This window comes from Mastigoproctus giganteus, chromosome 1 (assembly GCF_048544385.1).
Source record: "Mastigoproctus giganteus isolate SK-2022 chromosome 1, ASM4854438v1, whole genome shotgun sequence".
NCBI lineage: Eukaryota > Metazoa > Arthropoda > Arachnida > Uropygi > Thelyphonidae > Mastigoproctus > Mastigoproctus giganteus.
This window is the reverse complement of record NC_143575.1, coordinates 33,804,926-33,832,331: the sequence shown is the minus strand read 5'-3', so window position 1 is coordinate 33,832,331 and position 27,406 is coordinate 33,804,926. Positions and strand designations below refer to the sequence as shown.

At 37.3% G+C, this 27,406-nt stretch overlaps 1 protein-coding gene across 1 annotated transcript in view; it reads right to left on the bottom strand.

Moving 5' to 3' along the window:
- LOC150090694 (ATP-dependent translocase ABCB1-like) overlaps window positions 1-27,406 on the bottom strand; it is a 382,558-nt gene that overhangs the window by 152,020 nt on the left and 203,132 nt on the right. The window contains exon 15 of the mRNA XM_090369148.1: window positions 4,840-4,944. Within this exon, the coding sequence (XP_090225274.1) occupies window positions 4,840-4,944 (105 nt within the window). The remainder of the gene's footprint in view (window positions 1-4,839; window positions 4,945-27,406) is intronic.

The window sequence follows — 27,406 nt, the reverse complement described above, 5'->3', positions numbered from 1 at the left end:
AGGGAAAAGGAGGTGATTATCCCTCTGTATAAGGCAATGGTCAGGCCACGCCTTGAGTACTGCGTACAGGTCTGGAGACCTCATTTTAGGAAGGATGTAGATTTACTTGAGCGTGTACAGAGAAGGGCAACAAGATTGGTGAGGGGAATGAAGGGATCCTCTTACCAAGAGAGGCTTAATTTCTGCAAATTGCAGCGGCTGGAGACTAGGCACCTGCGCGGTGATCTGATTGAGGTATATAAGGCCTTGAATGGGTTGAGCACGCTGAATTCTGATGGGATCCTTCCACTTGTTCAGATTACGAACCTAAGGGGGCATAAATTCAAATTAAGAAAAGACAGATGTAGAATAGATGTGCGGAAATTTGCCTTTAGCCAGCGGATGGTTAATTGCTGGAACAAACTTCCATCTGTCATTGTGGAAGTTGATAGGTTGAATAAATTTCAGGAGGAACTGGACAGGCATTTGGAGGGAATGGTGTGATTTTTTTTTTTTTTTTGGCTGATGCTGCATAAGCTCATACATTTGCTTTCTTGCATCACATGCCACTACTACTACTACTACTACTATGCTGCTGCAACAGGATCTGGAAAGGTTGAGCAGATGGGCTGAGAGGTGACAAATGAAGTTTAACATTGACAAATGTAAAGTACTACACATGGGAAACAGCAACCCCAGAGCAACGTATCAACTCTGTGGTACTACACTGATAGTGGTAGAGAATGAAAGGGAACTGGGGGTGGTTGTGCAGGCAGATATGAAGTTCTCTGAGCAGTGCAGACGGGCTGCAAGAGTAGCTCATGGTGTATTGTCAATGATATATAGGAATTTTTCTAGCAGGGATAAGGTGATTATTCCGTTGTATAAGGCAATGGTCAGGCCACACCTAGTGTACTGTATACAGGTCTGGAGGCCTCATTTCAAGAAGGATGTAGAGCTGCTGGAATGAGTACAGAGAAGGGCAACAAGATTAGTGAATGGAACAAAGGGGTGCTCTTACGAAGAAAGGCTTAAGTTTTGCAAATTACAATGTCTGGAGACTAGGCACCAGCGAGGTGATCTGATAAAGGTGTATAAAGCCTTGAATGGTTTGAGCATGCTCAATGCTGATGGGATTCTTCCTCTCGCTCAGAATAATCACCTGAGAGGGCATAAACTGAAATTGAGGAAAGACAGATGTAGGATAGACGTGCGGAAATTTGCCTTTAGCCAGCGGGTGGTTGGTTGGTAGAACAGACTTACATCCCTTGTCGTGGAAGTTGATAGCCTAAATAAGTTTAAGGCTCAGCTGGACAGGTATTTTGAACGAACAGAGGGGTGAAGTGGAAGTGGTTTCTTTTTTTTTTTTTTTTTTGGCTGATGCTGCATAAGCTTGCTTTCTTACATCAAATGCCTCTACTAATGCTAATGCTCATATGGGTAGCAGTAACCCCAGAGTAATGTATCAAATGTGTGGTACTACACTGAGTGTGGTAGAGAATGAAAAGGACATGAGGGTAATTGTGCAGTCAGATATGAAGTTTTCTGAGCAGTGCAGATGGTCTTCAAGGGTAGTTCATGGTGCCTATACAGGAATTTTTCTAGCAGGGAAAAGGATGTGATTATCCCCTTGTATAAGGCAATGGTCAGGCCACACCTTGAGTATTGTATACAGGTATGGAGAGAACATTTTAGGAAGGATGTAGAGCTCCTGGAATGAGTACCGAGAAGGGCAACAAGATTAGTGAATGGAACAAAGGGTTGCTCTTACGAAAAAAGGCTTAAGTTTTGCAAATTACAGTGTCTCGAGATTAGGCACCTGAGAGGTGATTTGATTGAGGTGTATAAGGCCTTGAATGGTTTGAGCATGCTCAATGGTGATGGGATTCTTGCTCTTGCCCAGATTAATCGCCTTAGGGGACATAAATTCAAATTGAAGAAAGACAGTTGTAGAATAGATATGCAGAAATTTGCTTTTAGCCAGCAGATGGTTGATTGCTCGAACAAACTTCCATCTGTTGTTGTAGAAGTTGACAGCTGAAATAAATTCAAGGCAAAACTAGACAAATATTGGGAGCGAATGGATGAGTGAAATGAGAATTTTTTTTTTTTTTTTTTTTTGGCTGATGAGCTGTATAAGCTTGCTTTCTTGCATCATATGCCTCTACTAATGCTAACACTTTATCAATGGAGGACTGTTTATCTTGTGTACCTTCTTTGCTGGCCTTCTTTCTCCTGGGAACTTTGACGATTGGCAAAGTTTTTTGTCAAAACTTTGTAAATTATTTTAACACTGAAATATAATAAACAAAATTAAAAAGTTTGTTAATGAAATGTTAAATTTTCATGTAATTCAATAACTAAGTGTTCTCCATTCAGTTTTCTTCAGTTTCCATGTGGTCTGAAATTTTATTTCTGTCATCCAAATTTGAAGGTGGTGCATCGACATCATACTTATCATTGGAAGCAGTTTTTGCAAATTTCAAAAAAGATCTGAGCCCCTTCATCTATTTGGCCTAAGGCCAAATAGATGGAGGTATTCGTGTCTTATAATTGTTCAAAATTTTTTGCTGCTTGACCTGCTCTTGTTTGTAAGCTTTTAAATGTCTTGCATAGTGATCTCTCAAATTTTTCCATTTATGTTTTAAGACATTACCCAAAAAATTAAAAAGTATACTTAAAAAATGTAGAGCTTGAAGTAAAATATACAATTAAGTAATAATTAAAAATTTGTATAATTTTTACTTTTATTTTTCTTAATTATATACTTTCCATTTTTTTACAGATTTTTCAGTTACTAGTAATAGTTAAGTAACAACTGGCAACAACTATGGAGTCGGATTTTAAACTCTGAGCAAAATCATTAAGTATGTTTGTAAAGTTATTTCGAAAAAAATGCAACCTATATACATATTCAGCGTATATATATATATATATATATATAGCGTGTATATATATATATGCCCAAACCCACAAAGCAGATATGGACAGATGCTGAACAAACATGGTTTCAGAGGTAGATGGAAATTTCTGAATTGCTTAGATAGCATAGATGGAAAACACGTAACAATGAAATGTCTGAGAAATAGTGAACTGACATATTTTTCATATTTGAAAAAGTTTTCTATAGTTTTACTTGCTATTATTGATCCCAATTATAAATTCTTTTGTATTGATGTAAGAGGTTATGGATTATCTTTGAAGTGGAGAAAAAATTTGGAAGAGGAGAATTTGATATCCCATCATGGAAACATTTACCAAACCAAACAGAATAAACTCCTTTTGTATTAATAGGAGATGAAGGTCCCACACTGAAATCATACTTGATGCAAGTGTTTCCACACAGAACAGCAAAATGAGATCAGCAGAAAAAAAATATAATAGGTGTGTGTGTGTGTGTTGTTCAAATAGACATGTTGTCAAGAATGCCTTTGGCATTTATCTCAGAAGTGGAGAATTTTTTTCAGACCACTGGAGACCAAAATTGACAAAGTGGTTAAAGCAGCTTGTGTTCTCCACAATTCCTTAAGATTGAAAAAATTATGATCAGTTTTTAGCATTCTTGGAACCTCCACAGTTGCAAATAAGAGCCTTTACTACATCGAATAATAATGGAAGAAGATCAACAAATTAAGTTTTTAAAATTCGTCAAAACTTTGTAAATTATTTTAACACCGAAATATAATAAACAAAATTAAAAAGTTTGTTAATGAAAAGTTTAACTGTGAGATTTAATGTTAATTAATGAGTTTATTTATTTTTATGAAATTAGATGTTTGTTTACTTACTATCTTCACCTAACTGTGTTCCTAACATATTAAAATATTAAAAGGAAGGACAAGATGTGAAGGACAGTTTGATAAATCATATAAAATTGGACAATTCTTGACACACACTCAGTTAATTTCTCTGTAAAACTTTCCATTTTTACACATGCAATCTTGCAAATGAATAGAGCATGCAGCAATTGCACTACTAATTAACTACTGATAATTGATTGGATCAACACTGATCATAAACTGCTGACAATAATTGCCATAAGTGTGAATCACCCAGCTCTAGTTTCTATGTTGTGATTGCTATCATGTTGGTGTGAATCTGCCTTAAGAACCCGGTAATAACTAGAGCAATGTAAGGGCAAATGTTGTCGTGATGGGAGGTCCAACCACCAGTATGGAAACTGGGACATTTCCAATGGATATATTCTTCAGGGTTTAAAGCACAGAAATATATTTCTGGCCAATACTGTACGTAAAATTATGATCATAACTTTTCCAGCAGATGGCACCATCTTTGCTTTCTTTAGCATTAGAGGAGACTTTTCCATTGTGCTTTGCTTTTTTTGCTGTTCAGGTTGTAATTATGTAGTTACGTTTTGTCTGCTATTATAATCTTTGCCAAGAAGTCATCAGTGACCACTTTCTTCGTCTCCAGAATAGATCTCAAAGGTACTTTTTTTTTCTGGTTTTTGCAATTTTGGAATGCAATATGCACTAGTATGATTCATGTTTAAATAATAATATCAGTATTATTACAGTAAGACTCTTCAAATAAGTATGGTGATATTCATACAGTACAGCAGCAACAGTATTAATGAAGATGTGTTAACCAGTTATTGCAGACGCTTGAACATATGGACCATCAGCCTTTGTTATTAACTAGTGACCATATTTAAAAATTGTTTAAACTATCATCTTGCTCTGTTATAGGGAAGCACAGATAAGGCTTCCTAATATGAACAGTTCTGTATGTTAGTAAATCAGAAATATTTGCAAGATTTTTATCATCACTATTTTTTAAATTTATGATCATTCTTTTTTGAATAGCCCTTGTATATTAATAAATAACATAGGTACTTACTTGAAAAAAAGATGACAGGCCAGAAACAACACCTGATATAAGAAACAAAATGCAATAATAAACGACCTCATCTGTAGCATCCTCAGTTGTTAAAAGAGCTATAGCCTGAAGGTAAAAATATGTGTGCCATTTGATAGAATAATCACTCTTACTAATTTATCAATATATTTTATATCACATTCTACAATAGTAAATAATTGCAGAAGTAACACAAAATATATTACTATGTCAATATTTAAATACACTGAACTATTTAACTGAATAGAAGATTTAAATATTATCCTGTTCACAACATACAAATGTGTAATGGCCAATTCAGAAGTAAGTATATCTGACTAACATACAGTTGTACATTAGTATTACAGTGAAATGCTGTGCATCAATCATGGATAAGTGCAATTTTATGAATTTTGAAAGGGATATGATCATGAATGTCAGGAGGAAGCTAGTACCCCTGATACAGGATAGATTGATGGAGGGTGGACTATTTCCACTCAGCTAATGCAGTGTTCTACAATTAATCACAAACCAATGGAAGGTTACAGTGAAACACTTCCCATACAATAAAATGCAGAGCTGCAGTTTCCAGCAGCACAACTGGCTGACCTCCTTCAATGGGTGAGGTATAATACTAGACACTCACAATGACTGTTTGCTTAACTCAACATCATCATCATTCTTCTCTTTCTTGGTGATTCCCTTTTACTTTTCTCTTTCTCTCTCTCTCTCTCTTAGGGTAACTGGGGAAATTTTTTTTTTTTTTTTTTTTTTGGGGGTGCAGCATAAGCCTCAGGCTTCCTTGCACCATATAGCTAATAATAATAATAATAATAATAATAATCACAAGAAATAGCAACTTATAAAGTGGCAAGAACATTGCATGAGACAATGAAAATTGCTAAAAGCTTTGCTGGTGTGATTAATAATACTACCTTTTACAATATGTAAATGTGTAATGTGTGTTGGACAAAATGAATCAATAAACCATTTACATATCATGGAAACAACAATGTGTAACTTAGCTAACTTCAATCCTTCAAAAAGTCAGTCCTGTCTCATTTCTTGAAATAAAGTGCCTACCACTCCAATGCTCACCTTTGATGATACAGTGATTTCTAGTCAAGATCACATATCTTTACTGGGGGTTACCCTGACCTCTAATATCTCTTCGCATAAGCACATCACGTGGGTTACTTCCTCTGCACCAAACAAACTAGGCTTTTCTTTTCACTCTTATAGTTACTTTTTTGTCTAAAAAGCTACTGATTCTGTAAAAATCTCAAATTTCACTCTAACATGGAAGAGATTTCCACATATTGGATATCATCTTAAAAACAACTCTCAAGTTTAATACAGTTGGAGAAGGATGTTATGCAGTGGTTTTCCACGAACTCCAGTCTTTCTATAATGACCACTCTTATACATACCACCTGAATATTAAGATAGTTTATTCAGCTACTAGCTAAATCCCTATACATCAAGATAACATTTCAGAAACCTTGCTGGAACTCATCCTGAGACCATAAATAGGCTGCTTTTAAGGAAAGAAAGAAAAAAAACAACAAACCAAATGATTATGTTAATATTAATATAACAAATACAAAACAATTGATAATTACAATTTATACTTTATCTTTAATACATATTATATTATTAGTTTTACCTGTTTTATACAATTTGAGTAATATAAGTACAAAAGTAAATAAAACAAAATAGATTAAATTAAATTAAAGTTAACCAGAATTTCTTACCTGTTGCCTGCCTCCTGAATGTCTCTCAATTCCAACTGTGCATTCTGGCAAGAGGTGCCATCAATAGCTTATTTATACATGAGGTTTCTAATCAATCGCAGAATATTGCATGAAGTTTCTAATCAATTGCAGAATATTGCATGAGGTTTCTAATCAATTGAGATTGCACAAGGAATTGCAGAAATTGCATGAGGTTTCTAATCAATTGCAGTGATTTTTTGATGAACCGAGGGATAGGTTCCGGAAAATTTCCCGAAACATTAACTTAATGTATAGGGATTTAGTTAGTAGCTAAATAAACTATCTTAATATTCACGTGGTATAAGAGTGGTCATTAACTCTCGAGTTACCAGACTTGATTCAAAAGAAGCAATCAGGTTAATCAATGACCCATCTCTTACGAATTTTCTCTTTCTCCACTCTATTTCGCATATGTTTAGTTTCTGCTACATTCCCAACCTATATATACTTTCAGGTACACTTTTCTTCTCACTGGGCATCTGTAATTCCACTATGCTCTACCAAAACAGTCTAAACACATGCCTCAATCAGTCAGCTTCCATTAAAGAACTACTTTCCTCTTAATTTATTCATTCCACTTCTGTTCTTTGAGACAACCTTACTTACTACATATTTCTTGAAAATTACAGTCTACAGAAACTGTCTACAGTCTACAATTAGTAGTGGCATATGATGCAAGAAAGCAAACTTATACAGCATCAGCCAAAATAAAAATGCAATAAATAATATAATAAAAAACTTTCCATTTCACCTATCCATTTGCTCCAAGTTTGTTCAGTTCTTCTGTGAATTTATTTAAGCTATCAAATTCCACAACAGCAGATGGAAGTTTGGTCTAGCAATCAACCATTTGCTGGCTAAAGGCACATTTCCACACATCTATTTCTGCAACTGTCTTTCCTCGATTTGAATTTATGTCTCCTCAAGTGCATAATCTAAGCAAGAGGAAGAATTCCATCAGTATTGAGCTTGCTCAAACCATTCAAAGCCTTATACACCTCGATCAGATCTCCTCGCAGGTGCCTAGTCTCCAGACACTGTAATTTGCAAAACTTAAGTCTTTACTGGTAAGAGCACCCCTTTGTTCCCTTCACCAATCTTATTGCCCTTCTCTGTACCCATTCAAGCAGCTCTACATTCTTCCTAAAATGAGGCCTCCTGACCTGTATGCAGTACTCAAGGTGTGACCTGACCATTGCCTTATACAATGGGATAACCACCTCCTTATCCCTGCTAGCAAGGTTCCTGTATATCATTAACATGACACTGTGAGCTGCTCTGGCAGCCTGTCTGCACTGCTCTGAAAACCTTACATCTGACTGCACAATTATCCCCAGATAATTTTCATTCTCCACTACCCTGAGTGTAGTACCACACAGTTGGTACATTACTCTGGGATTACTGCAAAGTACTGCAACAGGACTGACTATACTGCAACAGTATAGTCAATCCTCGTATAGCATGATAGTTGTGTTCCTAGAAACCCTCGTGCAATGCAAAATCATGCAATATAAACAACAGGCCCTATGGGAAAAATAGGGTTATGTGCCGACCACCCAAGATTGAACACACATTTGTAACCAAACCATTACCAAACACAATAAATTACTGTAATAAAATACTTATGTATTTTTTACGACTATTACGTAATAAAATATTGCTACTGCTTTTGCTTCTATCGTAAACAAACTTGTTTTTTGTTTGATTTTCTATCCAAACAGATGACAGCCGTTCCATCTCTTCCAATTCTTTGTGTCTTAATCTAATGGATTTTAAGTACACTTTGAGTTGTTCCTGCTATAAAAGTGTTTTTATTTTCTCTGCATTCTTTGTAATTCTCGGCATTGCCTTATTTAGGCCTGTAGATCGTGCAATATCACACGGTCTTTCATTTCGCTCAAAGCGTTTCACAATTTCATATTTTTTCTCTATCGACAGAGGCGGATTGGCCATAAGCCTTACCAGGGAAAACACGGTGGGTCGGAGGCCGGTGTGATTTTGGCCATAAACGCTAGTATGAGGCCACTACAAATTTTCCCGGGAAAGGATTTTTGACCCAGTCTGCCTCTGTTTATCAATATTGCTTTTCTTTATCTCTCTCTGAATCTGTAGTGTCTTCACCAGGACACTTCCTTTTCACACCTTTTAAGTATTTTACTCATTTTTAAAGAATAAAAGCACAATTACAAAATGAGGAGGCATGCTTGATACACATAAACAAAGCTGTGCACGTGTAGCAACCGAATAAACAACACCGTAAAGGCAGAGACACGCTATGAACACCTCACTAGCTCACATTTTACTAAAGCACATTTCAGGGGGTTACTACCATAAAACAATAAAAACAATTTCCAGTTGCCTTCCTGCTAGTGGAATCTGTTATAAACTTGGTAGTAAACTCGATCTAATTGCATTTGCAATAATACTGATAGCTGGAATTGTGTGGGTTTTTATGTTATTATGGTGAAATGTGTTTCCTCTTCACTGATATAAAAAACATAAATACATTTTCAGAATCTTCTTTTCATTCCTATCGTGTTGCGTTCAGTTGGGGTGATTCTGCGTTCGACTGCCATTTCTTGTAAACACAAAGTCGAATCATGCATAAGCGAATTCGGTTCATGTTATATACGATATTTTCCCCTATTTATAAATTGTGTATGATCGAATTCATGTAGTATAAACATGTGTTATACGAGGACTGACTGTACTTAGTATTTTTCAATGTTAAACTTCAGTTGCACCTCTCAGCCCATCTGCCCAACTTTTCCAGATCCTGTTGCAGCAGAGTACTGTTATTACTGTCATTAACAACCCTGCCAACACCTTTGTATCATCTGCAAACGTGGACATTAAGCCTGTTATACCTTCATCAATATCATTGATAAATATAGAAAACAAAAATAGTCCCAACACTGAACCCTGGTGGACTCCACTAATAACATTAATCCACGATGAGCAGTGTCCATTGATTACCACTCTCTGTCTTTTTCCACTCATCCATCCCTCTATCCATTGCATCAACCTGCCCTTAATGCCACACTGCTCTAATTTGTGCAACAGCCTTTTATGTGGAACAGTATCAAAAGCTTTCCTGGAATCTAAGTATATGATATCAAAATTATTTTTTGCATTCAGTTCCTTTGTGACCACATCATAGTATCCAATCAAATCGATCAAGCAAGATTTCCCTTTAATAACCCCCTGCTGTGTCTGAACTACTGCACTCTTGTCTAGCTGATCCTGTATTGCTTCTTTTACCAGTGACTCCAGGGTCGGATTTAAACTTGTTGTGGCCCTAAGCTATAACATGCATGAATCCTTCTCTCTTACTGTTCACCTGAAACAATATTAAAAAAAGTGTTTTTTAAGATGGAGCGAGGACCCTTTTAATGTGAGATCCTAAAGCTGTAGCTTGTTCACCTTATAACAACCCCTTGCTGTGTCTGAACTACTGCACTATTGTCTAGATGATCCTGTATTGCTTCTTTTACCAGTGACTCTAGGGCCAGATTTAAACTTGTTGTGGCCCTAAGCTATAACATGTATGAATCCTTCTCTCTTACCGTTCACCTGAGACAATATTAAAAAAATGGGTTTTTTAAGATGGAGCGAGGCCCCTTTTAATGTGAAATCCTAAAGCTGTAGCTTGTTAACCTTATATAAATCCGGTCCTGAGTGAGTCCATTGATTTCCCTAGAACAGAAGTTAAACTAACAGGTCTGTAATTACTCATGTCACCCTTTGATTCCTCTTTGTAAACTGGGGATACATTTGCACTTCTCCAATCCATAGAGACCTCTCTAAATCATTCCCCGAATCTAACATAAATGAGTATCTTTTGTCTTCTCAACCTTCAAGTCAACCACAGTACTAAGTGGGTTTTCAACCTTTTTTTAATAACCGCACTCCTAAGTAATTTATTTTATTTTGTGGCGCCCCTATTCAATTTTCTGCCTGTTAGATCCGATTCTCTGTGTGTGTGTATATATATATACAGAATATTAAAAAATATATGTTATATGATATTTATTACAATATAATTACAAAAATTACATTTCATAATATAAATTATATATATACAGTATCTAGATCGTATGTATAGCTTAGCTTAATTTTCAGCACTCACCTCATAGTAATCCGCTTAGCTGGTGGAGGGTTTTATCACATACATAGTGGTTATAGGATTCTAATACTTTACAGGGATTATGGGTTTTAAAATTAAGTTATGGGCTGTAGAAAAATTTTTAAGAAAGGAAAGTGCACCTTCCATGGTTGCCTAATTAAATTAAATTAGGAGAAAAAAAGGAAATATATAAGCTAATAATCGCGCACGAGCGACTTTCGAGTTTCCTTGTCTTCAGTTAGCTATAGTGGAGGGGGGGAAGAGAGCGCGCTTGTCTTATATACGGGTTGGGTTCCCGAAATGTATTTCAGTGCACGTGGAAACTTGATACGTGCTAAATTCCAAATGGGGGAGAAATTGGCGGGAATCTTTTTGTTTAACACGTTGAGTGATGTATGGCGCTTAAACCATAATGAGGGCTTCGTTTTCAAGGATTTTGTAGCTAGAATTTAATTTAATTACTGTGATGGCTGAATCGATGAGTGGGTTGTGATTTTGAGATTGGACGTGTTGTGTTAGTTCTGTACTTGCTGAGTTAGTTTTGAAGCTATTAAAGTGGTAGTATGCACGCGTGTTCGCGATTTTTGATGTCCCGAATTTTGCTGTTGTACTACCTATGTAACATGCTTGGCAATCTGATTGGCATCTGATCAAATATATAATGTTGTTGTAATCTTGTGTCTCGTACTCGTGTGTTGTCTTGTATGAATTGAATTTGGAACTTAATTTGTTATACGATGTGAATATTAATTTTATATCTGTATTTTTAAAAATCTGTTGAAGTCTTCTAGCGTATTGTTGATGATATGGGAGCGCGATAAGGGGTTTTTGTGTCTTATTCTTGTTCACGTGGTTAATAATTTTGTTTGGGTTATTAGTGTTATTATGAACTTTGGTGATGGTTTCTTTTATTAGTTGTGGTGGGTATTTTCTGTCGATGAATTTTTTGGTGAGGTATTGTAATTCTATAGATAGGTCTGTTTGTATGTGGCTATATTTTACAGCGTTGTATATCTGGTTGTATATAACTGCTTTTTTGATGTATAGAGGGTGGTGTGAGTGGTAATGTAAGAATTTACCTGTATGTGTGTTTTTTCTGTATATTTTGGTGCCTAAAGATGTGTTTATTTTGTATACAGTGAGGTTTAGAAAATTAATTTTATTATCGTTTTCTACTTCGAGGGTGAATTTGAGTCTTTCATGTGTTGTGTTAAAGGTGTTCAGTAAAGTATCGATGGTGGTTCTGTTGCCTATTAAGAGGACGTCATCTGCATACCTCATGTATAGTTTAATTCCTGGGGGAAAGGGTTGGAGAATTTTTTCTTCGATAGATGCGAGGTAGATCTCGGATAAAGGGGCAGAGATACCGAGGCCCATGGGAAGGCCGAAAATTTGTTCGTAGACGTTGTTTTGGAATTTAAATTGTTTGGCGTCAAGTAACAGTGATGTGAGTTCTAAAATATCATTAATGTTTAAGTCGGTACGTTTTGTTAATGTGTCGTCTTTGATTAATAGATCTTTAAGGGCCAGTAGCATGGATTCGATGTGTACGTTTGTGTATAGGGAGACGACGTCGAAGGACGCGAGAATATCGTTTTCAGATATGGTTATGGAAGTTATGTATTCGTGTGCTTGTTTAGTGTTGTGGACCCTGAATCGAGAAAATCTCATTAAAGGTGAAATGATTTTGACCAGGAATATGGATAGGTTAGCATAGGCGGACTGTTTATAAGAAACGATGGGCCTTAAAGGGTAATCTTGTTTATGGAGTTTGACTATTCCAAATATGTGTGGGAGAATGTTATTGCGTATGCCTATTTGCTGGAGGGTATGTAAATTAATTTGTTTGTTGGCTCTGAGTCTTCTTAGGATCCCATCAAGTTTATTTTTAAGCTTGTTAATATTAAACGTGTTGCAAGTTCTGTATGTTGTTGAATCTGACAAGATGTGTAACATTTTCTTTGTATATGTGCTTTTGTCCATGATTGCGATGGTGTCCCCTTTGTCTGCCTTTTGTATTATAATGTTCGGGGTTTTTATGAAGTCTCGTATGTGGATTAATTGTTGTTGGGGAATGTTAGGTTTACTGGTTAATTCGGAGTTAAAAACAGCGTTAGTTTCATGTATGATTCGATATTTATCTGGGTGGTTATCAAGTTTGGTTTGTATTTCTATCATGGCGTCTTTAACTGGGTAGTTGTTGCTGTTAATGGCGAAATTGAATCCGTATTCTAGACTGGCAAGTTCGTTAGGGGAAAATGTTTGTGTGGAGATGTTAACAACTGAGTTTGTGGGGAGTTTTTTGTGTCTCCTAGTGAGTGTATCCCATTTCTTGGAGTGCTTTTGGGTAATCTGATTTAAAGTTGCTTGAATTCGTGTTCTGTTGTTCTGTTATACGTAATCGTACCAAGTCGTGGGGGTTAGTTCTCTTTTAAGTTTGAATTTAAGGGTATGTATTTGATCTGAAAGGAGATATTTTTCTCTGTATCTTTTCCGTAATTCGGCTTTAATTATGGCAATGGAGGCTTGGTGTATGATAAAAGGGTATTTTTTAACAGTGTTTTTGGTGCAGATACGAGCGAAATTGGGGATTATGTCATATATAAGACATTTCTTTAAGAATGTGATGTGGAGTTTGTCGGAAAAGTATTTTACTAATAGTTTTGTGAAATGGAGTTTCCTATCGTGCAGATCTGAGGTATCTCTGCCCCTTTATCCGAGATCTACCTCGCATCTATCGAAGAAAAAATTCTCCAACCCTTTCCCCCAGGAATTAAACTATACATGAGGTATGCAGATGACGTCCTCTTAATAGGCAACAGAACCACCATCGATACTTTACTGAACACCTTTAACACAACACATGAAAGACTCAAATTCACCCTCGAAGTAGAAAACGATAATAAAATTAATTTTCTAAACCTCACTGTATACAAAATAAACATCTTTAGGCACCAAAATATACAGAAAAAACACACATACAGGTAAATTCTTACATTACCACTCACACCACCCTCTATACATCAAAAAAGCAGTTATATACAACCAGATATACAATGCTGTAAAATATAGCCACACACAAACAGACCTATCTATAGAATTACAATACCTCACCAAAAAATTCATCGACAGAAAATACCCACCACAACTAATAAAAGAAACCATCACCAAAGTTCATAATAACACTAATAACCCAAACAAAATTATTAACCACGTGAACAAGAATAAGACACAAAAACCCCTTATCGCGCTCCCATATCATCAACAATACGCTAGAAGACTTCAACAGATTTTTAAAAATACAGATATAAAATTAATATTCACATCGTATAACAAATTAAGTTCCAAATTCAATTCATACAAGACAACACACGAGTACGAGACACAAGATTACAACAACATTATATATTTGATCAGATGCCAATCAGATTGCCAAGCATGTTACATAGGTAGTACAACAGCAAAATTCGGGACATCAAAAATCGCGAACACGCGTGCATACTACCACTTTAATAGCTTCAAAACTAACTCAGCAAGTACAGAACTAACACAACACGTCCAATCTCAAAATCACAACCCACTCATCGATTCAGCCATCACAGTAATTAAATTAAATTCTAGCTACAAAATCCTTGAAAACGAAGCCCTCATTATGGTTTAAGCGCCATACATCACTCAACGTGTTAAACAAAAAGATTCCCGCCAATTTCTCCCCCATTTGGAATTTAGCACGTATCAAGTTTCCACGTGCACTGAAATACATTTCGGGAACCCAACCCGTATATAAGACAAGCGCGCTCTCTTCCCCCCCTCCACTATAGCTAACTGAAGACAAGGAAACTCGAAAGTCGCTCGTGCGCGATTATTAGCTTATATATTTCCTTTTTTTCTCCTAATTTAATTTAATTAGGCAACCATGGAAGGTGCACTTTCCTTTCTTAAAAATTTTTCTACAGCCCATAACTTAATTTTAAAACCCATAATCCCTGTAAAGTATTAGAATCCTATAACCACTATGTATGTGATAAAACCCTCCACCAGCTAAGCGGATTACTATGAGGTGAGTGCTGAAAATTAAGCTAAGCTATACATACGATCTAGTTATTACATTACAGCACATAAGGACTCCTTAAAATATCAAGAGTCATATATACAGTATATAATTTTATTCTTTATATAGCGGTACTAAGTAAACATCAATTATAGATCACCACAAAAAATTAAAAAGATACGGTACACCTTTTTATAATGAAATAAACATATAAATTTAAAAAATAATAAGTTTAAGTAACTTAAAACCAAATTATGTGGCACCCCTGGAATGTTGTTGCGGCACCCTGGTTGAAAACCACTGTACTATAGCTTTTAATTTTAATTAATTAATAAATTAATAAAATTAATAAAAATTAAAATTAAAAAAAATAAAAAACATTTAAACCTTTTATTTTTAACAAAACAATATTTTTATTAATTCTGCTAAAAATCATGAACATAAAGTATGAACAGAAACTATTACAAGTACAGTCAATTCTGCTATAACGCAGTATGTGTGTACCTAAAAATCTCCACGCTATGGTATTTCGCACATTAAAAACAACACAGCTTATGGGAAAAATAGGGAAAAGGGCAGAGCACTCAATAAAAAATTTCAGTCTGGTTAAGTAAAACAATAAAAAAGTTAGAATCCAAATAAAATTTCTAACACAGGTTAAACATCTTAAATTTCTAATAAATAAATAAATATTACAGTAAATACAGCACTTTACCTTGACAAGATATGAAGTTTGCTTGATTGATATTTCTGTTAACTGACATTTTCATTTTTGAATTGTAAAATTTAAAACAGTAAAAAAGATAAGCAATCAATAATGATGAACACGGGACGCACAAATTGCACAAGGAATTTATGAAGAGAAGATTCTGAAAATTCATTTATGTTTTTTATATGATTGAAGATTTCATGGAGGGGGAAACACATTTTGCCATAATAACGTAAAAACCCACAGAATTTCAGCTATTGGTATTATCGCAAATGCAGTAGGATTGAGTTTACTACCTATTTATAATTAGATTGAACTAACAGAGAAAAAAAAAAAACTATTTATTATGTCATCCAAAATGTTAATTCAACTAACCATATGAATTGTGTGTTCTCTGGTCGATTTGCCCATTTTGCTAAATGAAAAATCCCAGGTAACAGGGGTGAAAACCTTGCTATCTACTCCTAAGACTGACTAACTCAGCCACAGAGCGAAAAAAGTCCATTAAAGTTCCTCGCATCATCAATGGGATTCAAACCCGGGCCTTTTCCAACCAGTGTGAGGAGGACGATGACGTTACCACTATGCTACCCATGCACCACTAATAGAAAAGCCCAATAAACTGGGAACTGCAAATTGTTTTTATTGGTTTATGGTAGTGACCTCCAGAAATGTGCTCCTCTGCTCACGTCTCACGAAATTTCTGTTAGAACAGAAAAATGATAGCTCCTGAAAACATGAGTCGACCTACATGTGTTATCTTGTGAATACAGCGAATGACAACAGTGTGTCTATAACCAATGGGAAATATAGCTCTCACACATTTGATGTTTGGCATTTTTTAAGATTTGTAAACTTGTATGTATTGCTGCGCAGGTTGCTATGTTCAACTTGGTGACGGATTTTGCATTTTGTCTGTTACTTGCAGATGAAATCATGCATGAGCTGACGCAAAAATTGTGTTATATTCGCATTGTTCCCTAATATATCAGTCGCGTTGGAACAAATTTGCATTGTTAAAATGCACGTTATACCAGAACTGACTGTAGTTACTTCCACTTTCAAGTTTATAAAATTATTAAGTGAAAGAAAATTCAGCATTATAAATACACACATTTCTACTCAGAATATATATTAGATGTGTGTTTATATTTTTTTTATTTTTATTTTATATCTGAATTCTTGCATTACAGATTTACTTTACTATTCTCCAATATGTAATAATATAGTGTGATTTGAGAGTCATCCATAATACATGCTTTATAAAATAAATAATAATAATAATAATAAAGAAGAGAGGAAGAAGAACCTATTCACCCTCTCCGTACATGGATGACATCAAGCTCTATGCAGCAACTGAGAATCAACTGCAACAGCTACTCCGAAAGTTCAGCAGTGACATCAAGATGCAGTTTGGCTCATACAAATGCAAAACCTATAGACTGCATGAGGGAAATCCAGTCAACCAAAGCTACCAGCTGAAGATCAGTGAAGAGATTGAAGCCATGATAGAGGGAGAGACCTACAAATATCTTTGGATGATACAGGTTCAACAGTTGGAACACAAGGAGATCACAGCCTGTGTGAATGAGAAATACCATCAGAGACTGCTAAATGCAAAGCAGAATGGTGGGAACATGGTCAGAGCCATTAACACCTACACAGTTCCAGTAGTAATATACTCCTTCAGGATCATAGATTAGACCAATACTGAGCCGGAGGACATTATGAGATCAACAAGGATAATGATGACCAAGAGCCGCCAACACCACCTGAAGTCAGCCATTGAGAGACTGACCATAGCCTGGAAAGGAGGGAGGTTGAGAGACCTCACTGAGCAACGTAAAAACCTGAGGTATTACTTCTGGGAAAACACAGCCCCAATCTACCAAGCCATAAGGAAGACAGACAAATGGCACACACTTCTCAACCTCAACAAGGAGCCTCCACTCATATAGGCAGATGAAACAAAGACAGATAGATGGGTGAAGAAGGCACTCCAGGGCAGACACTACAATGATCTCAAGATTACATCCAATGCATGGCTTACAAGTAGTGGGCTCTTTCCTGAGACCAAAGAATTCGCACTTGCGATCCAAGACCAGGTAATCAACACCAGGAACTACATCAAATATATCTTCAAGAACACTGGAGTGACAGATGACATGTGTCACCTCTCTACTTTGTTATAATAATTCAAACATAAATATTATCTAACTCTCTATAGCAATAACATCTACCTTCTGATCAAAACTATACTTGTCTGGACAAAACTAAAAACAAAACTGTTGTAACAAAAGGTAGAGAAGGATCTCTGAAAACCCTTTACAACCATAATTTGAAGTAGAGAATAATGTATCACTTCCAAAGCTACCCAACTAAGCCTCTACATATAATCAGTCCCTGAGGTTTGTCACAGATGACAGGTATGACAGGCTAGGGCTTGCAACTTGGGAGTTTACAATTCTTATGGAACTGATAGTCAGGTGACACTTGAGAGAAAAGCGGACCAAATTTCAGTGAAATCTAGTTGTCCTGCAGCACTTATATCCTCTGCTTGCACCCTCATGATGGTGGATCTGTTAGTAACTCTGGGTATACCTCCCCCTTGTGCAAGTCCAGACACTCCACACAGTATTTAACCTGAGGGGCTCACATCTGGTGAGTATGGGCTTGGCACACCTAGGATCCTGAGCTGGAGGATATCATCATTTTCTCTTCCTTGGTGATTCCCTTCTACTTTTGACTCTCTCTCTCTCTCTCTCTCTCTCTCAGAGTAACTCGGGAATTTTTTTTTTTGGTTGGTGCAGCATAAGCCTCAGGCTTCCTTGCACCATACAACTAATAATAATAATGGGGGTAACCACACAGATGCAAACCAATGTAAGCAGGGCTCAAAATATAGGTACACTACACTCAGGGTAGTGGAGAATGAGAGACCTGGGGGTAATTGTGTAGTCAGATATGAAGTTTTCTGAGCAGTGCAGACAGATTGCAACAGTAAGTCATGGGATCTTGTCAATGATATACAGGAATTTTGTGAGCGGGGATAAGGAGATGATTATCCCCTTGTATAAGGCAATGGTCAGGCCACACCTTGAGTACTGTGTACAGGTCTGGAAGCCTCGTTTTAGGAAGGATGTAGAGTTGCTAGAACGAGTACAGAGTAGAGCAACAAGATTGGTGAAAAGAACAAAGGGAGTGGAGTGCTCGTATGATGAAAGGCTTAAGTTCTGCAAATTGCAGCTTCTGGAGACTAGGCACCTGCGGGCAATCTGATTGAGGTGTATAAGGCCTTGAATGGATCGAGTAGGCTCAATGCTGATGGGATTCTTCCTCGTGCTCAGATTACAAAGCTGAGGGGCATAGATTCAAACTGAGGAAAGACAGTTGTAGAATAGATGTGTGGAAGTTTGCCTTTAGCCAGCGGGTAGTTGATTGCTGGAACAAACTTCCATCTGTTGTTGTGGAAGTTGATAGCTTAAATAAATTCAAGGCAGAACTAGACAAACATTTGGAATTAATGGATCAGTGAAATGGGAAGGGTTTTTTTTCTTTTTTTTGGCTGATGTTGTATAAGCTTGCTTTCTTGCATCATGTGCCTCTACTAATAGCATACAAACCATACAGAGGAATGCTGCCCCTTTGTGTCACCAGGCAATACTAGATGATACATGAGTCTCGTCAACAAGTACAATACCACCACTTTACTTAGTGGAGGCTTGAAGTGAGAAACCCATGTTTAGCCTCTAAAGCTTAGGCAATCCCTACCTCTTTCATTGTGCAGTAAGACTGATGTCTTTTGAGGTTATGATGATCATCATAATGAGATCCAATCTTCCTTACATTTAGAGGATACAGTTCTAAAACAGTTTTCGCAGGCTGGCTGCCAGATATTCCACCGGACTGAATCTACTGGTAACCCTCTAGGAGGAATCTAGATATCAGCTAGTGTATAATCTCCCTGCTCTAATCTGCCAGATGGTGAGTGGGAGAAGTTTAAATATTGTGTATGTGGGCGGGCAGTGTTGAGGCCATGTCATATCAAGGAGCTGGGTATATTCTTGCTGTGTATGTATGCCATATCTAAAATTTCATTACTTCATATACATCTCCCCTGCTACCATTATCTTATCTACTGAGTGCATCATGAATAGTCAAACTAATAGAATAAACTTATCTACAAAACAATTTAAACTTCCCAAAAAGTTCATTTATTTCACAAATATACATGGTCTCAGTTTCAGTCTCAATAATGTCCATTTCTACCTACAGTCTGTCAAGCTCCGCTTACTTTATATGACATAATCCCAATAATTGATTGTGTAAACTGTTGTTTATCTCATCTTCCCTAATTATTCACTCTATGATTCCTTTTACTTCAATAGTGGTACTCGTGCATGGTCCGCTCTTATATTCCCTTTCAGAGACTTAGTAATTTGGAATCTCCTCTTTTTAATCTACTGTGGTTTAAAATCTCTCTACCCCATTCCATAAAATTTATCTGTTGCCTCTATCATTTTCCCAACCCTGTTAACCATTTGGAACTCTGACTTCCTTTCTTTGAAATGCAACTTTCTCCAATCCAATTTTTCTACAGTGAGGTAATTCTTTGATATTTTAATGATCACAATGCTAGCAGGCTTCAGTTTTCTAGTCACATGGACTCAGATGGTCAAGATGCTGAGGCTTCTGCAATTACTAATGACCTCACTCAGCTTGTTCATTTATACCTACCAGAATACTAGAAAATCCTAACTGTACACCCAACACCTTGATCTTTTTCTCACAAAAAACCCTTCAAAGTACCAGTCAGTGTTAGTGGTCCTACAGGAACCTAAAGATCATAACCTGGTAATGGTCTCTTCTCCAATGGCGCAACTCTCATGTGACCATTCTCAGTTTTACATGGTTTGTCATAACAAGGATATGAAATGGGATGATCTCTGTGAGATTTCTATCCTTATTTTCCTTGGTTGCAATGCTGTTAAAAAAATCTTCTGATACCAATGTTTGTAAAAATATTCCTGTAGGGGTAAAAATCCTTTATTCCACATTCCATCTTAAAATCTTGTTCTTTATTTAAACCCTGGTTTTCCAATAAATGTGCTAAGCCTGTTCAAGATAAAGGTGTTTCATATTGCAATTGTCTTGAATCCAAATCTCCAGGTTCGCTTTCTGTCTATACCAATGATCACAACAATTATAAAGCAGTTATCAATAAGTCCAAACTAGATTATGAACAGGTTAAGAGTAGAAATCTTGTTTCTTGTCCAAATGGCAGTTTCTTGTGAGAGCTATTAGCTGCAACTTTTGTCCATCTTTGTTCCCACTTCTGTTAAAACTTGATGATTCTATTGCCTCCTCAGCTAAAAATTAAGCTGACATACTAGCATCCTACTTTACTTCTAATTGTTGTACTGATGATCCTGGTAAACTCCCTCCTATGAGTATAACAACCACTACACATTCAAAGCCTCTTATAGTTTGTCAAAAGGATATCAGAAGAATTCTCAACAATCTCAATGACAAGAAAGCTCCAGCCCCTGATTGCCAATATGGATTTCATCATCACTGATCCACTTGAGATATTTGCTGATTGACTTATTTTACCCATCTATGAACAAAATCAATGGAAAAGTTTGGTGAAACTCAAGCAATTACTCTTGACATTTCTAAGGCTTTTGAAATTTTGGCATAAAGATCTTCTAAACAAGATCCCATCTTATGGATTGTTGACTATTTTTTTCCGGTGATGGAAATAGCTTTCTATCTTCAAACTTATCCACTGATGCTAATGTTCCCAAAGGTTCATTTTTTTCACCCACTTATCCACAGTTTTGCTGATGATAGCACATTGCATTCTACTTTACAGTTTTAGAAACCTTGCCCTGCACAAACAGCTTCAACTTCTAAAATGCCCACCTACAATTTCTTAAATGGTGATTTACAGGTAATTCTCCACTGGGGCAATAATAACTCAGTCCTGTCAAAACAAAAAGTGTTTACTGTTCCTATACTTATCTTCAATAACACTCAGATTTTTAGACAAGACCATATATCTCTATTAGGGATTCTGAGTTCTAATCTCTCTTGGTATAAGTACATTGCAAATTTTCTTCCTCTCCACCAGAAAAACTCGGTTTTTCCTTCATTCATAGCATCACTTTTCTTCTAAACAACTACTCACTCTTTACAAATATGAAATCCTCCCTATCATGGAGTATTGTTCTATATCTGGAGTGGCACTTCCAAAACTCCTTGAAGCTTCTGAAATCCATTAAAAGGAGGGCAATCAGGTTAATGACCCATCTCTTATGAAGTCTCTCCATTCTCTGTCTCATAGACATTCTGTTTTCAATGCATAGCTGTTCTACAGATACTTCCATGGGCTGTTCCCTACTCTCTTCCAAGCCAGTCCACACATGTGTCACAACCAGTCAGCATCCATTTACTGTCAGAAATTTGTTCCAAACCTACAGAACGAACTTTTCTTCTTCTTCATTTATCCCTTCAAATTCTACTATCCGGAACAACCTTCATCCACATGTATTTCCTGAAAATTACAATCTACAGAAATTCAAGTCTTGTGTCAACAAGTATTTTCAGTATTCTCATCTTTCAACCCATGCATGGTACTAAGTACTATAGGTTCTAATACCTTCCACATTTAGGGTTTTCAAAAGGAAAAAAAAATATTAGGAAGGTCATGAGAAATTTAATGACACCGATCTTGAAGCATAAATTAACATGCAATAAATATTTGGCTGAGGAGTCTTTCAAATCAGAAGTCACTGTTGCAGGATTAATGAATTAGCAAAATTTTAATAATGCATTCTTTGTTACTACACAAAGTGAAGTGGTTTTTCTACGTATATTTGACATAATAAACTATCCTTAAATTTTATGTATTGTTATTGCGACATCTGTTGAAAAAAACATTTTTTTTTTTGACAGGTAATATAGCAATAATAACAAGGTTTATCCAACGAAGCATCTTGTCCAAATAAGCTATTTGTGTGTTAGATTTCAGTAGTACAGGAATTTTTTCACTGTTAATGGTAGCAATAGCAGTGCTGCGCTTCAAACTATATAAAAAAAATAAATAGTAGGTATTTTCATAAATGAAAGTTTAAGGGCATTCAAGAGCACATTATACCCTCAAGGGGTCCAAGGAAAAATGGAATTTGGGGGCCCAATATAAAGAAAAAACTAATAAAGAACATTTTCGATTTTCATTTTATTGTGATAACAAAAAAAAATTATATCACATAAGAAAAATATCTAATCCAGAAGAATAATATAATTCAGAAATAATACATACCCTTAAACTAATAAGAATGGTCAGAAAAATGGCAGCTATGTTTTAATCCAACAAAGTGTAAGGTATTACACCTGGCAAACAGTAATCCCAAAATAACTTATTCATTTGGTGGAGTTCAACTAAACCCAGTACTGGAGGAAAGGGACTTGGGTGTTACAATACAGTCAGACATGAAATTCTCTGAGCATTGTAAACAGGTTGCAAGGAACGCCCATGGTGTCCTATCGATGATTTATCGAACTTTTGCAAGTAGAGATAGGGACGTGATAATCCCATTAGCATTAGTAGAGGCATTTGATGCAAGAAAGCAAGTTTATGCAGCATCAGCCAAAAAAAAGAAACCATTTCCACTTCACCCCTCTGTTCGTTCAAAATACCTGTCCAGCTGAGCCTTAAACTTATTTAGGCTATCAACTTCCACTACAAGGGATGGAAGTCTGTTCCACCAACCAACCACCCGCTGGCTAAAGGCAAATTTCCGCACGTCTATCCTACATCTGTCTTTCCTCAATTTGAATTTATGCCCTCTCAGGTGATTATTCTGAGCTAGAGGAAGAATCCCATCAGCATTGAGCATGCTCAAACCATTCAAGGCTTTATACACCTCTATCAGATCACCTCGCTGGTGCCTAGTCTCCAGACACTGTAATTTGCAAAACTTAAGCCTTTCTTCGTAAGAGCACCCCTTTGTTCCATTCACTAATCTTGTTGCCCTTCTCTGTACTCGTTCCAGCAGCTCTACATCCTTCTTGAAATGAGGCCTCCAGACCTGTATACAGTACTCTAGGTGTGGCCTGACCATTGCCTTATACAAGGGAATAATCACCTCCTTATCCCTGCTGGAAAAATTCCTGTATATCATTGACAATACTCCATGAGCTACTCTTGCAGCCCGTCTGCACTGCTCAGAGAACTTCATATCTGCCTGCACAACCACCGCCAAGTCCCTTTCATTCTCTACCACTGTCAGTGTAGTACCACAGAGTTGATACGTTGCACTGGGGTTGCTGTTTCCCATGTGTAGTACATTACATTTGTCAATGTTAAACTTCATTTGCCACCTCTCAGCCCATCTGCTCAACCTTTCCAGATCCTGTTGCAGCAGCATAGTGTCAGTAGTGTCCTTGAGAACCCTGCCAACCTTTGTATCGTCTGCAAACTTGGACATTAAGCTTGATATACCATCATCAATATCATTTATAAATACAGAAAACAATAATGGACCCAACACTGAGCCCTGAGGGACTCCACTAATAACATTAGTCCACGATGAGCAGTGTCCATTGATTACCACTCTCTGTCTTCTCCCCCTCAACCACCCCTTTATCCATAGCAGCAATTTGCCTCCAATGTCACACTGCTCCAATTTGTGTAGCAGTCTTCCATGTGCAACAGTATCAAAAGCCTTTCTAAGACTGAGGGGGGCAGTTGCCCTCTGAATCACAGTCTATTAAAATGCACTGTTTGCTTGATGTTTGCGGAGCAGTCGGGTACGGGACATGATACTGCCAAGGGGATGTCTTTGTGTGTGCATGATGTAAGGAGTGCAAGGAAATCAGGCGACAACTCAGCGTTGTTATGGGCCTTTATGAGAGCTTGAAGGACAGGGTGGATGCCCTCGAAGGAAATAAATTGAGGGGCCCATCAAGCTCTCAGCTGCCCACATCAACGCCAGAGCTTGCACTTGGTCATCAGGCAACACAGAAGCAGCCCCCTAGGCAGAATGTGCTGGTCCCACAGGAACTAGTAGTTGTTGGTGACTCTATTGTCAGGGAAACGGGGAACATCCTTTGTAAAAAGGATAGGTGGAATAGGACCAGGGTATGTCTGCCAGGGGCAAAGGTTGATGACGTTGTAGAACGGATATCATCTTTTAAGGGCACAAAAGGTGATATAGTTGTACACGTTGGCACTAATGATATTAAGAGTAGGAGAGCGGCGGAATTACTTAGCAAGTACAGGTCACTGTTGAAAAAAAGCCGTGAATTAGGGTTGAACTTGAAAGTGTCTGCAATTCTGCCCAGACACGATAGGAGGGAGTATATGATGAGAGCCTTGTCGATCAATTCGGCCCTGGAGGGATTGTGCAAGGCTCAAGGGGTAGAATTTTTTTCAGCCTGGACTGTACTTGTTAACAGGAGAGATTGCTTCTACAGGGATGGGATACACTTAAATAGAAAGGGTGCAAGAATTTTTGCTGATGCTGTCGAGGCAGTGTTAGGTGGGTCGGAAAACTGCTAGTTGGGGGGGATACAAGGACTAACAGATTAACAGTAGCCAGTGGCAGAGGTGGAAGTGATTCTTGCACTGCTTCTATTGAAATGAGCAGAAGTCTGAAAAACAGGATGCAGGATATTTCAGAGACTGCTGGTAGTCATTGCGGTACAAGTAAACACATGGGTTGTGTTAGGGTAGCTAAGAATAGAAACAGGTGCATGTATACCTGCGTGTACACCAATGCTAGGAGTTTGGTAAATAAATTTGATGAATTTGAGGTATTGCTCAAAACATCAAAGGCAGATATTGTTGGGATATCAGAGACGTGGTGTCACACAGATATAAGTAATGCGGAACTGGAATTTGGGGAATACAATGTGTATAGAAAGGATAGACAGGACAGGAGGGGAGGAGGGGTTATGCTATTAATTAAGAAACACATAAAGTCCAAGGAAGTGAAGCCAGTCGACATCGATGGACAGGGCAGCGTCGAGTCAGTTTGGTGTGACATAAGCATAGGGAAATCAAAATTGAGAGTAGGAGTGTGCTATAGGCCTAATGACTCTGATGAGTATAATAAGATATTGTACAGGGAAATAGAGTGGGCCAGTAAATCAGAGAGTCTTATAATGGGGGACTTTAATTTCCCAGATATTGACTGGAATTTGTGGGTTGGTCACTCGCACACTAGCAAGGCTTTTGTGGATTTATTGGATGATTGTTTTCTACATCAGCATGTTCGTGAGGCAACGAGAGGGAGCAATACTCTTGATCTGATTATCAGTAGTGATTCCTCATGCATTAAGAACCTGCAGATAAATGAACCACTAGGTGGCAGTGATCACAGTGTGTTGAAGTGGGATTTACTCAAGGAGGTAACTACCATCAGAGGTAAAGGGAAGGGTTTTTGTTTTCGTAAAGGCGACTATGATGGTCTGAGACAGTATTTAAATTCTATACAGTGGGACCAACTGATGATGTTACCAACAGCAAACTCAAAATGGGAAGCATTCAAGGAACTAATCTTGGAGGCTACCAGGCTTTACATACCAACTAAGAAATATTGTTCAAGGTTTAGGCCTAAATGGTTGTCAGATGAACTAATGAGACATGTGGCAGAGAAGAAAAATGCATGGGATACATACAAATTAATGGGTGACATGGAAGCCTATGATAGATATAAGTTGGTCTGTAACCAAGTCACAAAGGAGATTAGGCAGGCAAAGGCAGACTATGAAAAATCCTTGGCAAAGGATGCAAAGAAAAACAGAAAAGAGTTCTTTACATACTTGAACTCGAAAAGGAAAGGGATGAATCAGATTGGTCCACTGGATATTGATGGTTCAACAGTTGAGGATCCTGCTCAGGTGGCTAACAATCTAAACGAGTATTTTGCATCTACATTCACGCATGAGGAGTTATTCAGGAAGGAGAATGATGTAGGTAAAGTAAACATTGGCAGTGAGCTGGATGATTTTGTAATAACTGAGAGGAAAGTGGAGGAGAGATTGTTGGGGATAAACATAAAAAAGGCACCTGGGGTGGATGGGATCTATCCAGTTATATTAAAGGAGGCAGCAAAGGAAGTAAGCAAACCCTTAGCCATAATTATGAGAGCTTCCTTGGACTCAGGGGAGGTACCTATGGACTGGAGATGTGCAAATGTGACCACAATTCACAAAGGAGGTTCAAAGGCTGACACAAGTAATTATAGACCTGTTAGTTTAACTTCTGTTCCAGGTAAATTAATGGAGGCACTGGTTAAAGAAGCACTGCAGGATCATCTAGACAAGAATTCAGTTATAGCTCAGACGCAGCATGGTTTTGTTAAGGGCAGGTCTTGCCTGACCAATTTGATTGGATACTATGATGTAGTCACAAAAGAACTGGATGCAGGGAATAACTTTGATATTATATATTTGGATCTTAGAAAGGCTTTTGATACTGTTGCACATGGAAGACTGCTGCACAAATTGGAGCAGTGTGGCATTGGAGGCAAATTGCTGCTATGGATAAGGGGATGGTTGAGTGGCAGAAGACAGAGAGTGGTAATCAATGGACACTGCTCAACGTGGACTAATGTTATTAGTGGAGTTCCTCAAGGTTCAGTGTTGGGTCCGTTGTTGTTTTCGGTGTTTATGAATGATATTGATGATGGGATATCAAGTTTAATGTCCAAGTTTCAAGATGATACAAAGGTTGGCAGGGTCGTTAAGGGCAATACTGACGCTATGCTGCTGCAACAGGATCTGGACAGGTTGAACAGATGGGCTGAGAGGTGGCAAATGAGGTTTAACATCGACAAATGTAAAGTGCTGCATATGGGAAACAGTAACCCCAGAGCAACGTATCAACTCTGCGGTACTAC